We start from the raw sequence: 13,554 nt of genomic DNA, 5'->3' as shown, positions 1-13,554 counted from the left end.
GGGACCTGACATCTAATCTAACTCAGACAATCCTAACAAGCAAATGTTTTTTTTTCTTAAAAATATAAACTTAATTTATAGTTAGTAGAATTCTCCTTTTGGGGCAAGACTAATAACATGTCTCTGATCTTACTGCTGTTAACATTACACTAGTTATATCCTAAACCTCTGAACTCTAAAATGAAAAACAGAATAAAACGTTTTTGCACATGAAAACTGCAAAATTAAAATGGAGATTTTTGATCTGAAAATCGTACCTGAAATTTAAACATCGTATTGTCAAAAGTGTATAAACCCATTAAGAGGTGGTAATCATGATTTGACATGACACAGAATTTTTTTTATCCTTTTTAGTCTGTAATTATAGTATTTGCATCTCTCATGCGTTCATTCTAATTTTGTGCTTGAAAGCGTTTGCATTCATCTCCAGGAGTAACTAAGCCTGTTTGTGTGCAGGAACCTCGAGGGACACGAAGGCTGATGACCGAATTTAATCTAACAGACTCCATTTTAAGGATTTGGGCTAATGTTTATTGCATAAATGCATTTATATCAATTTTGCGAACGTCTTCTATTTGGGTGGTGCATTATTCAAATTAGTGCAGCTATTACACGGTGGCTGTAATGGGAGACAAAGAATAGGAGCGGAGAGAGTGGTCTCTTCGGAGGCACATTTGGAGCACCGGGGGTTGAGGAGCGAGTGTCAAATCGAGCAGCGGTACAGAACTAAAAATCTGTGTGCAGCACAGTGAGTTACAGGACATCATGATCTGCGACAGGCTGGTCAGTAACACAGCGTAACTGCTTTGCATAACACTTGATTCACTTTTGCCACATTATTTTGTAATAATAGTGCACTTTCTCTGTATTTTCCAACTGTTCTATTTACAGTTTATTATTCTGTGAATTTGGATCAAAATTGACAGCGTAGTTTATTAACCTACTGTCTCTAGAAATCCCTGCCCCAGAGTATCAGAATATAGAAATGACCAGTTGAGTTGTGTTACGATGTCTTTTTAATTCAAATATTTTTATGACAATAAATTATATTTTTAAACGCATTTTTTTAAAAAGTGTTTTAAACTTGTTCAGTGTTTTTAACTTAGGAAGGATTAGCTTTTTCAAGTTGAGTGTTAACCATAATTTTTGAATCTGATAGTTGAGTTTAAAAGCCCCATGACCCATTGACAGCACTGTTGTCTGAAGCATCCCAGTCCTTTGCATCTGATTTGCTAGCAGCAGCCTCTTCGTGTTGGCACACTGTCATCATTGAGACTAATGATATTGAATGAGAAGAATCATTTTCCTCCCAGGGGCCAGCGGCTATGTGTGTTTTTTGCTCTTGCGGTGTAGTACGGAGTGTTTGAATGGGTATGTGTTTGTGAACTCGCTCCCTATCTGATGTAAATCGAAGGTAATGCACGTCTGATGCCCTGCAAAGCTTAGAGATGTTGTGCACTGGGAGAACGGCGTGGCGTCTGGGCTTTTGTTTTGAAGAAGTAGGACTAAAAGGGAAGGAATGAGAGACAGAAGAAACGACTGGGGAAGGGGGGGGGGGGGGGCCCAAGGGTTAATGCTGGTGTAGGGCCGATGCCAAGAGGAAGTACAGTGGACTGCAGTGATCTGCGCTCGTGTCACTGTGAATCTCTCAAACATGCCTCTAAGAGTTGAAGCTTGAAAACCCTTTAACATGGCTGTCCATTTCTCTTCTCATCCCAGATGTTTGTTTTTTTTTTCCTCTGCTAAAGAAAGAAAGAAATTTTTCATTTTTCAATTTAGACAGCTGAAGAGGGTTGCTGAATTTTCTAACTCTGCCCCAGAAGAATACAGTTAAAGCTGTCTTATCCACCCCATAAAACTTTCCCCGATTATCCTCGCTGCAGTGTAGTGGAGAGAAATTCAGACCAGACTCATTTGCATACAGTCCTCTTTGTACCCTTGAATGGCAGCCTTAATTCAGGCACGTCCGCATCCTTGAGCAAGGATGCGGGTTAGTTTGGGAGTCAAAAATCATCAAAGTGAACTTTTTTTTTTCCGCAAAGCACAGGAGGATCGCGGCCATTTTTATTGGGCCGTCTGTCGTACTTTAACGGGGCTCTGCTTCTGGCTGATACGACTGGTTAAAATTATCAGGCTCGACTGCGAGTCTTCAAACACTTCCAAGCAATGATTAAATGCTTTCAATCGGGACTAAATTCACAACACACACTAAATGGCTTGTGATTATGTAAAGTAGTCTTTCCAAAGGGAAGGGCACAATTAAACTGGGGCAAAGCAGTGCAGGTGAAGTAGCAGCCCCCCTGCTGTTCAGGGCGGTGTTTTAGCGCTTCCTTCAGTCAGCCGAACCCTGCTGATTGAGAGAGTTTTATTTGCTAAGATACAGCAAATCTCCAAAGTCCTGCTGAGTTCCAGGAGTTTCAGCGTGGATCATATTCCAGCTGGATTGCCGTTTTTTGTGCTTCGCGCAGACAAATCAGTTAGAATTTACCCTAAACTGCTGTGGTTCACATCAGAGAGCCAGAATTTGACACCACAGCACAACTTATTCTGTGAAATGCACCGTGTTGACAGGTTCTCATTTGCTCGTCCCGTTTTTCGATCAGTGATAAAATACGGTGTTTAAACTTAGCACAAAAAGTAAAGAAATTTGTGTTTGGTAGGTTAATTCTTTGTTCTAACTATGCTTCTTGGCAATAAATATTATACCAGGCACTTGATTGGCAGCACCTAGAGGTTAGCTCAAAACAAGCGGCAGTAGCAACAACAAAATAACCTGTTTGGCAGAAGAGATCTGGCAATTTTTTTAATACGCGCAGCTCATCCCACAAATGCATGTTCCCTACAAATGTGACACCATTTAATGTGTCAAAAAGTATTATTACAATAAAGAAATAATCTACCAAACACATTTCCTTACTTTTTGTGCTAAGTATATAAATGTTTTAGCCTCTGTTCTGTTATTATTTTCTGATCTTTTGAGAAATGGAAAAACTGCGACGTGTGTCGGCTTAATAAAACCCACTATCGTAATAGGTGGGCAATGATGCAAAATATATGAACCGGTGGTTGGATTTTAATAAAACTCTCGGGACAAATCATTGGATGAATATCTACAACTGATTCACTTTCACAGCAACGTAAGTTTCTTCAGCAAAGGTCTGAATCAGCTACAAAACCCTTCATCTGTGTTCCTTTCATTTATTAACTGGAGGCGCCACATAAGTCAGAGCTGACTCACCACCTGCCCTGGTGTAAATCTGCAGCTAACTCACTTTAGCATCCCTCATCTCCGGGGATCCACTTTTATTTGTAGAGCTGACATTGAGCCACAGCCACAGAAGATAGCCAGTAGCAGTCTTGTTTGAGCAGATGACATTTAAATCGCACCGTTTTGTTGTGCGAAGTTCCCCTTCATCATTATGAACACCTCTTATAAAAGTCCTGTCCCCGCCCCCCATGGTTTCTTTTGTTTAACCCACCTTGACGTCACTAGAGAAAACAGATGGCCGAAATTTCAAGGAGCGCAAATGTTTAAATTTACTAATTAAACTTTTTGACATTTAGACATAAATTAGTGCCATACTGCCTTAATTCTATTGGATGTGACTTCACAATCAAACTTAACATTAAGTTAATGTTTTTTTCTTTTTTTTCTTTGGAAAATTGTAGGAATTTTATCCTGCTTTTTCCAACCGGTGCACAAATGCAAAACCACTCCTCCTTTTGGCTCGATTGACAAAAGCTGTGGGTGTGAGTATTAGGGCGTCATGAGTGTTGGTGCACGCTGAGACAGCTTCCTGCATTTGGAGGGCTCTCATCACCAGGGAGCCAGCTTTCCACGGCCTGCACTCCCCCCTAAAATATGAATCATAAGCAGACCGTGGTAGTTGAACGGAACACGCGCACTGCAACACACGCTATCCTTCCTGACGTGAACTCAAAGGTTCAGCTACAGTACACACGTCGGGCCACAGCAACGTTTTTTTATCGTCTTAAATGCGCCCTCAGCATTCGCCATCTGTTTGCCTTGGGCGTGTTGGGAGGAACTGTCAAACTGTGGAATGGTTCCTTTTGTCAACGAAGGCTTACTGAACACGGCAAGATTTTATTTGGGCTGGCAATGAGAACGAACGGGGAGGTTGTTGTCAAAGATGCTGCTCGTACGTCTATAAGCAAATCTGCTCGTCAAAGACTCACTTGCTTTTTGGTGAAGGAGTTAAAAAAAAAAGACGACAACTGCTCTTTTTTCGCCTCACTGATAAAGTTTAATTAGAGCCTCTGTACGCATGTTTGTGTCTTACTGTTGTGCCAATCTTTTCTCTCTGCATGGTATTTTCATAACCGCTCTGTTGTAAACTGCTAAGTAGGAGGGAGCTCTCGGTTCATTCAAAATCTTCATATTAGTCTAACAGATTGCGTTGGCTCACACCGCATTTGTAGCATACTATACACTTGTTATAACATAATAAAAAGCTGTCTCTTATGGCTGTTATTCATATAACAGAGAGATGCTTTGTCGTGAAAAAAAATAAACGCTGAATCAGCAGAATTGTTTCTGCTGTGAAATTTTTGTTTAGTATTACAATATTTTCAGCATGGGTTACATAATGTACAAGGCAGGAGTTGAAGGAAAATATGGCAGTGAGGTTTTACTCTAGCAAGAGACCCAAGAGTCTGAAAAGTGTTACCATCTTTTTTCACTTGAGACTTGACTCAATTTCATAAAATCAAAGTTCAGTGAAGCWTCTTTCAGTCTTCTTTCATCACACTTTTTGTTTGATGTTACTTTCAAGATCTTAAAGTAAGATTTAGAGTTGTGTTTTCTAGTGTATTTCTATGAAGGTAATTTAGTTTTTTTATTATTCAATCGAACAAAAGAGTTGTTTCAATCAAAAACCATTTGTTCAATCAAAAAAGAATTCAACTGAACAAAARAACAACTTTAACTAAAGAAATAAACCATTTCAAACGAAATAAATAATTTCAGCCAAACAAAAAAAGCAATTTCAATAAAAAAATTAAATCAAAACGTTTTTTGCAAAACAAACTTTTTTCTCGCATGTCAGAAATCTTTGGTTGAATCTCAAAGTTTGTATTGATGCTCTAAGTTTTTGGTTGAACTCAAAAAAGTTTTGAATTCAGAGAACATGAACATCTGGGGCGGGGCCTAAGACCAAACTACTGTAAGACGTTGGTTAGTGCAGACTGAAGCCATTTCCTTGTACACCTGCTTCAAATCGAATCAATACATTAAATGGTCGAAGCTCCGAAAATTAAAAATATATATTTTTTGATAATTTTTTTTGATTGAATAGTAANGCCTAAGACCAAACTACTGTAAGACGTTGGTTAGTGCAGACTGAAGCCATTTCCTTGTACACCTGCTTCAAATCGAATCAATACGTTAAATGGTCGAAGCTCCGAAAACTAAAAATACATATATTTTTTGATCATTTTTTTTGATTGAATAGTAAAAACAAAATTACCTTCATATATTTCTGTATAAACTATACAACCAAAAAAAGAGAGAAAAAACTAAACTATGGCAAATGCTTAAACTAGTTTCAGTTGTATGATTTCTTTCATTGTTGAGGCTTTTTGCACAAGTGGGCATTTTAGAAGTGATTAAAAATGGAGAAGTACATTTTAATCAGACTCTATCATTATTTGAGCAATTATAGCCGTAGACGCAGAGGAAATACCAGTATGAATGTGTGGGTGAAGCAGAAATGAATATGTGTCTCAGAGTTTCTCTCATTACAGACAGAAAATGTTATTTCAAACTTGTTTATTAATGAGCGATTAAAACAATCACCAAGKATTTAAAATTGAGTTTCAAATGAAAAAAAGAATATGCGCAGTATTTAGTTATTTAAAATGCTGAAAATGGAAAACTGCTTGTATAATCATTTCAAACATTTTCATGCAAATGTCTGATTTTGCTTCACTCAGACTATTTCCACACATTAGCACTTAATTTTAGCTGATTTCAGCTACTTCAGCAAGGCATTTGAGTGTGATTGCCGTTTCTGTTTATATGTGGAAGAAGGAAGATCTGGAAACCCAAACAAGAACGAACAGCAAGAGGGTGAATTGTATCTAAAATAACCCATCAGAATGTCCGTCCATTTTTGGAACAGCATTTTTTTTTCCTTTTTTAGAAAAAGGTTCCCTGGTGAAGGATCTCTTCCCTTGTTGGGTTGGCACTGATCTTCCTGATAAAAATGTCCCCTAAAAACATTAGGACATAAGTCTAGTTTGGTGGTACCCAATCCTGTTTCTCAGGGCCAACCATCCTTCATGTATTAGTTGTTTCCCTTCTCTTCAGCATGTCTCATTATGTCTTTAAAGATGCGGCATAATGTTGCGTTCCATTTACATCGTATTCTGGAAATGGTAAGGGGTTGTGATGTCATTTCCCAACAAACCATAGGAAACTGTGTTCCACTTAGACAACAGGCAATTGTAATGCTGCCGCTAACCTAGCTACAACACTGCTACAATTTACACAATGACAAAAAGAGAGCTCTGTGCTACATATATCATGCAAATAAACTTTGATTTTAATATGTATAGTATGCACAAAAAACACACTACTTGTACAAGTGATTAAACATGCAGAAAAAACAGGAAGAACAATAATTAACAGTAAAAGTTATGGCGTTAACTATCTAAAGCTGCGAGAGCCGCCATCTTGAAATCAAAACTGGGGGTAGTCGCAGTTGCTCCCACTATASGAATGGGATTTACCACTAAAGGGGGYGTTCCAGTTTAAATTTGCGAATAGGGGCAAGAAAATTTCCACTTCCCAGTGCTAATGGAACGCACCATATTGTTGCTTACTTCTCCTTCTGCAGCACTAGGGTTGGGCATAATCATATCATGTGCAATTAATCGCCAGTAAAACATTAATCGATTATTTTTTGACACTTTACGATTAATATGATTAATGCCACCAGGCCGCTTGGAGCTCCTTTCTGCTTCAACTATGACGAACATTAAAAAAAGACCTGTAATTTACTTATCCATCAACACAATTTAAAAATTTTGACACAATTTGGAACAGATTTTTATGAAGAACAAATCTTTCGCATTAAATTGGTCATGTGACTAAGACATAAAGGTGTCCGGGGACTCCAGGGGAGTAATCGTCAAATTAATCGTTATTGGCCAAATACCACAATAAATTGTGATTAATTTTTTTGCCAATATTGCCCAACCCTATGCAGCACACAGCTAAACTTTTCCTCATATCTGTGGACACTTTCAGGTTCATCCCCAAATTTAAATGCCAAAATTGTCCCAAAAACACCCTCACCCTCAGGGCAAAAGCCTCAGAGTCTTCAGTCTGTTAATGCCATGTTTAAAAAAATAAACTGGATTGCCAGTGACAGCTTGCTGAATGTGCTTTAATGCCAGTGGCTCTGTTTATTTTTCTGGCTTCTGCATGTATGAAGTTGTTTCTTTCCAACAAATTAAATCACATTTGACATCTTCCCAGGCGGCAGTTAGATATGCCACTGGAAGCACATCGCACAATAGATTGTGTAACAGTGCACTGTGATATTATATCTTCAAAGTTTAAAAGGCTCCAAAGCAAGACAGACACAAAAACTAACTTTAATGAAATATTCAGCTTATTCAGAATCCATCAGACTTTTAGATTAAAAAAAATAACATTTTTGCACAAATGAGAAAAAAACTGTTTGACAAAGTTTTCAATGTGTTGCACTTGTATTTTGTTTTGTTGTTGAATTGGACTGGCAGAATTGTGAGTCAGCTGGACATATAGTGGCGATATGCCTGAAACAAGTAAAAACAAATTAAAGAACTGATGCAGAACTTATTTGCCAAATGAATTGTATAGCAACTGGGTTAAGTATAAGAAATATGTTGTATAAGATTTCAGTTAATTTAGGTAGTAAAATCTGWGACCCCCATTTTTAGCAGCTGTTAGCTTTTTTTTTCTGTCAGAAATCCTTCCCGACTTTCCAGTCTGAGTGCACCCAGACCACTGTCTGCTGCAGATAAGAGGTTGACTGTTCATGCAGTAAGAACTTCACACGCCTGATTTAAAAGGAAAAAAAAAAAAAGAAAATCCCCTTAGTGTGTAACTGAAAAGTCACAACTTATATATTTTTTGTCTTGCTCTAGACAGAGTAATTAACTGCGGTATAATGTAATTAATAGATTGCAAATAATTGTTCTAGCTTTGACAAAAGCAGGCTGTCTAATTTGCTCTACCTGGCAAATGCTTTTTGTTTTCTATTCAGTAGCTGCCGACTCAGCACACAGACCTCAGCCAGATCAATCTAACTCTTATTAGAAAAGCAGATGAGCAGATTTCAAAAAATGTCAATGTATTCCTCTCAATTCAGCTGCAGAAAAATCTCTTTATTCATTCACCTCCAGTCAAAGCTGACACTCACAAATGCATGTTGGGCTTTGATTTTGAAGAAGAACAGAGGCTTTTGGGCCAGAATAACATATGAAGGTCATCTGACTGACAGAAATGACTAAAACCTCAAGGCAGAAAGCTGAAGAGTCTCATGGCCGTTTTGTTCCAACTAATAAAAAGAGGAGTGAATAATGATGGAATTTCACAGAAACTTGCATTTAGACACCACTATTGTGTCAAAGCTCTGTTCCCTTGAGAATAGTTTTCAGGCATTAACATAAGTTTTTTATCTCTTCGTACTTATTCACCATCCCTTCAAGTGAAGCAGATGTTACATAAACTTGAATGGAAGAAATGTTCTTTGGTATGTGGTTTTTCTGAAGTTGTGAGGTTGTGTTATGTTTGGTGAACACTTCTCTTAATGCGTTCCAACTCTGTAACCTTGTTTCCTCGTTCCATATCTTGTCCTGTTTGCTGATTGCATGACTTTTCGTGATCACTAAATAAAAATCATAGGATCCCCCCAAATCTTTTACTGAATCCTCACAAATCTTATTTTTCAAACTAATTTGACTTTCTATTTAGTTTTTTTAGTCCTCACTCTAGTCACATTTTGACCCTTAAAGGCAATCATAGTCTGAGCTCATTGCTAATATCCAGTAATGTGCTCTTTTAATTGGTGCTGCTTGGTTGTGTTATGAAATATTCTAAAATACATATCAAGAAATAAATGAATCTTTTACTATTTTGTTAATATACCCTGATGAGCTAAATCATTCTCAGTAGAGTTTTAATAATTATGCATTTTCTGTCTGTGATATGCAAGAAGTAATCCAGAAATTATATTGTCTCATGGTTTGTTTAGTGGAACTGCTCAGACTCCATTATTACCAGTTATCAGGGCTGCCTGCGGCACATGCAGCACTGCACACATCTTATCTGTGCAGAGACAAACTATCCGAGTTATAGAATCTACAGCCCTGCATATTAGTGTCCTGGGGAATGAAAAATAAAAAATAAAAAAGAAACAGTTTCAGCAAATTCAGAACTCATCCAAATCAATAACAACCAAACAGCAGAGCTGAAGTGTCTTCATAAAAGCAAGGCCTGCGCCCCCAGTTAGCATTTGCTGAGTTTCTACTTTTACTAGTGAGACTAGGAACCAGCCACAATGTTCCACATCTGGAGGCTTCAACTCACATTTGAGGATTTACTTATAAAAAGGCCGACTGTATTTCCATAAATCACTGTAAAAAGGCCTACGGGCAGTGTCAGTTAGAGGTTGACCAATTAAAGTTTTTCAGCAGCAGAGGCAGATGCTGATCTTTAGAAATCAGAACAGTTGATATCTGGTTTATGGAAGCACAGTGTTTGTTGGGTTTTTGACCCATTAATACAATGGTTTAATGTTTATTGTACTGAAAAAGCACCACTGTTATAAAACGCCCTTCTTATTGAAATCACATTGAAAAATTAAATAAATAAAAGGGGTGTATAGCACCAAGCTGTGCTGATGGGGCCTGACTTTTAATTGGCTTAGTGTATTCCCATATTGCAAATGTTCATTGTTTTTAAAAATAGCATAAATTGACCTAATTAATCAGCCAACTGATCAGCTTGTCTACCTCTAGTGTCTCTATGCAACCCTAATATTTGATTGGATAAGGTCATTAGTGTTTATTTTAAAGTCCCAAACTGGCGCAAAAGAGGTGTTTGTGATTCATGGGGGAATTATGTATTTGCTAAAATTTAATAGGTAAATAGTTATAACAGTTTCTTGTATTTGGAATGTTATCAGGCCACCAAAAAAAACATTCCAATCCGATAATCAATAACTGATTACTGGAAGGAACGTGTCTTGATGTTGTTGTCAATAAAAAGCAAACATAATTCAGAGGAGCGGCTCGTCACATTAATAATAAATTAGCCATAATGATAGCTCTGTCTTTCTCGTGGGCTTGTTGCTGTTTGGTTTGAAGAGTTGGTGTTTAAAAATCCTCTCAAAGCTCATCTAAAGTCTTTGAAACAAGCCCAGCAGACCTATCCTATGGGGCTTTTATTTAAAAGGATGCCCCACGTTTTGTCCCTGTAGCTGCAGAATTGTTAGTGTCCTGACTGTGTCTGTCGCCTTCATTATTGAGAGGGATGACATTAATGTCGGGGTGAAGCTGAACTCACCTGCTTATAGGCAGAGGGTCATTGAAGCAATGGACAAAGCAGTATTCAAGGCCTTTCTTGTCAAATATTTGAGAGGACAACCTGCTGATGATAGGACGTGTTTTATTATGGGAGCAATGGCAAGGAGACTGTGTGTTCTGATATTGTTTGACTTTTTCTTTCAGAAAGCTTGAACGTACGGTCRGTGGCCATCTAGTGACATTAGATAAAAGTTTAAAAAATAAATTTGGCCACGTGATAACAATGCATGGACACAATTTTTTTGCAGTGTGTACATCGCGATACAGACATTGTTGGAGTCAGATTTTGAATATTTTTTTTGTTTTGAATTGTTCAAAGGTAGCCTACCCTATGCTCATTATTATTATTATTATTATTATTATTATTATTATTGGTTTATCTATCATATTAGGCTTTTTATAAGATGACAATTAACAAAGTGTGTGTCAGGAAACTGATTGTTTACTGTGTTCCTGAATGCAGCATAGCTCCTTCCACAGAAAAGGTACGGTGTGAAAGAGGCGCCCATTTTGAATGTTCAAAAAAAAAAAAAGAAAACAAAGCTTTTTGGACAAAATACAACTCCAGTCATCAGCTGCGTCTTTTACCTTCAGCATTTAATGCTATGAATTATTTCATGCCTAATGTAAGTGGCTGAAGTATGTCATTCATTGTTATAATCAAATGGAATGAAATTAATTCAGACTTGTCCATGTAAACAATCAACAATCTTTCCAGGGAAATGACGGCAATTATTATCTTGTGGCCACGGCATAATTAACACGTGGCCATGCATTATTTATCCCGGGATAGAAAGGTTTTTATCCAATGTCACTGGACGTGCTCCGTATAAAAGCACATTATTATATGCATTTTTTTATACATAAATTTTACTTCAGTAAGTTTTAATTTGTAATCAGTAGTAACACAATCTTATAAAAAAAATGCAATTTTAGCAGAGAATGAACTTACTGCACATCTCATTTTCTCACCTTGCTTGTGAAGCAGTAGCAGGTTTATTAACAGGAATGGTTCTAATGATACGTGGAACAATCCAGCATTGATGGCGTTTTTTCTCCACCACAGAGTAATGTTACAGCAACAAGTTTTTCTAATATCATGCAGCCCTAGTGGCAATTCAGCAATCATTTTGTTGTCGATAAGGTGCTCACGCTCAGACACACACAATCCCAGCTCCAGCCTTATTACAAACATCTGCACACGCTCACACTTTGGTTTCCCGTTTTCACTCCTTTTCATTTCAGCACTTCTATACAGCCAGTCTTGTAAAAATATTTTAGTTATCCTCCCACACGCTCACTTTGACTTCAGCACATGTTACATCATCTCTGATGATGGCACTTTGCTTTATTTATTTATTTCTTGCTCTGCCCGATTATCCCGTGAGAAGGGTTGTGGAGAAGCAGTTCATTTCATTTTGTGCCTTTTTGTCATTTCACATAGTTTTTAAGCCTTTTTTTAAGTATGAAGATAGATTCTAAAATCTATATTTTAGTGCTCAGGAACTCTGTCTACGTACTACATATCAACAAAGAACTGCTGGCGTCTTATTTAAAAGCTAACAAAACTCAAAGACCTAACTGATATTGTGACTGTCAGCTGAAGGGTTTGTTCTGGACTCTGATTGGCTCAAAGATGCCAGCTTTAGTAGCAAGTTTGTTGTGAGGAGTCGAGCTTTCCGCATCGCTGCAGGGGATTTTAGTCACATGGAGGCGGAGGGATCCCGGGGTGCAGGGAGATTTTTTATTATTATTATTTTTTATACTGGATGTCATAGTGGGCCTGCTTAAGACCCCACTTCCTGTCTTTGATTTTCCATGACATTTTACTGCGCACACAAACAAACACACACAATCTCTAACTCTGTCACACACACACACACACACACACACACACACACACACACACACACACACACACACACACACATTGTCACGTGTTGCTGTCTTTTCCTCCTACCCAGCCACTCGTGTGTCAGTGCCGGAGTAGATGCAAGCTAATTTTGAATCCATATGAAGCCCTATTCCTCTCAGCTCACATGTCTGCAGATCAAATAATTGTTCAGTAGACATATTTATTTATTGACTTACTCACAGTAATGGCCGAATGCTGTATTTGAAATGCAAATCACATTAAAAGAAATCTTCCACCTCCCTCCTTTATTAATGTAAATGCATTTCTTTGTTTTGACAGAAACCTTGGGAAGTCTGGCCTGCGGGTGTCCTGCCTTGGATTAGGTAAGAGCCTGAGTTTGACTTGAGGACTTAGGTGCAACTAGAAGTCCGTATGACGTATGTTTGGGCAAAATTTAAAACCCCGTCAGCCGTTCTCTTGACATATGGAGAAACGATGTTGTGCTCAGTTAAGAAGTTCCACTGTTGGTTTGATTTTGCTTCTGTCGATTATGAGATGTATTAAATGCAGAACATATGGCGTCGCTGCTCACTTGCTTGTCTTTGAGTGTTTTTGTGTTCTTGGACTCTAACCCCGCCTCCCTGTCCCCCGTCTGTAGGAACATGGGTGACGTTTGGTGGGCAGATAACGGATGAGGTGAGAGCAGATGGATTTTGTCATCCTCCATCAGTCAAAGCTTTGGGATGAAAACCCTCCCGGTGATTTGGCGGTTTGCTTGGGATGCTGAACTTAGTCCCAAACAGTCAACATTTAAAGGGATCCCCGATTAGTTGTAACATTAGAATTTATATGATAAACATATACTTTAACTGTAAAATAAAGACTGTAAAAACACTGTAGGATGTTCAATTTTTATAATTTTTAAACTAAAAGTTTAAAATTTTATTACACGGACGGGGCCATTTTATTTACACGCAAAGCATTCTGGTAAATGATGACGTGGATAGGTCCTCTGTGTGGGCGAGCTATATCCACCCTGAAGGTTAGTTAATCTTGGACAATATCTGATGATCGACTCTTTTAAATGAAACCAGAGAGCGTTG

General features: G+C 38.0%; 1 protein-coding gene across 1 annotated transcript in view; it reads left to right on the top strand.

The window, feature by feature from the left end:
- kcnab2a (potassium voltage-gated channel subfamily A regulatory beta subunit 2a) overlaps positions 1-13,554 on the top strand; it is a gene marked incomplete at its 3' end in the record, with an annotated part of 85,111 nt that overhangs the window by 58,204 nt on the left and 13,353 nt on the right. The window contains 2 exon segments of the mRNA XM_014002845.1: positions 12,791-12,834; positions 13,110-13,147. Coding sequence (XP_013858299.1) covers positions 12,791-12,834; positions 13,110-13,147 — 82 coding nt within the window.

The sequence above is a fragment of the Austrofundulus limnaeus genome, unplaced genomic scaffold (assembly GCF_001266775.1).
Source record: "Austrofundulus limnaeus strain Quisiro unplaced genomic scaffold, Austrofundulus_limnaeus-1.0 Scaffold15, whole genome shotgun sequence".
Classification (NCBI taxonomy): domain Eukaryota; kingdom Metazoa; phylum Chordata; class Actinopteri; order Cyprinodontiformes; family Rivulidae; genus Austrofundulus; species Austrofundulus limnaeus.
This window is presented reverse-complemented; position numbering and strand designations above follow the sequence as displayed.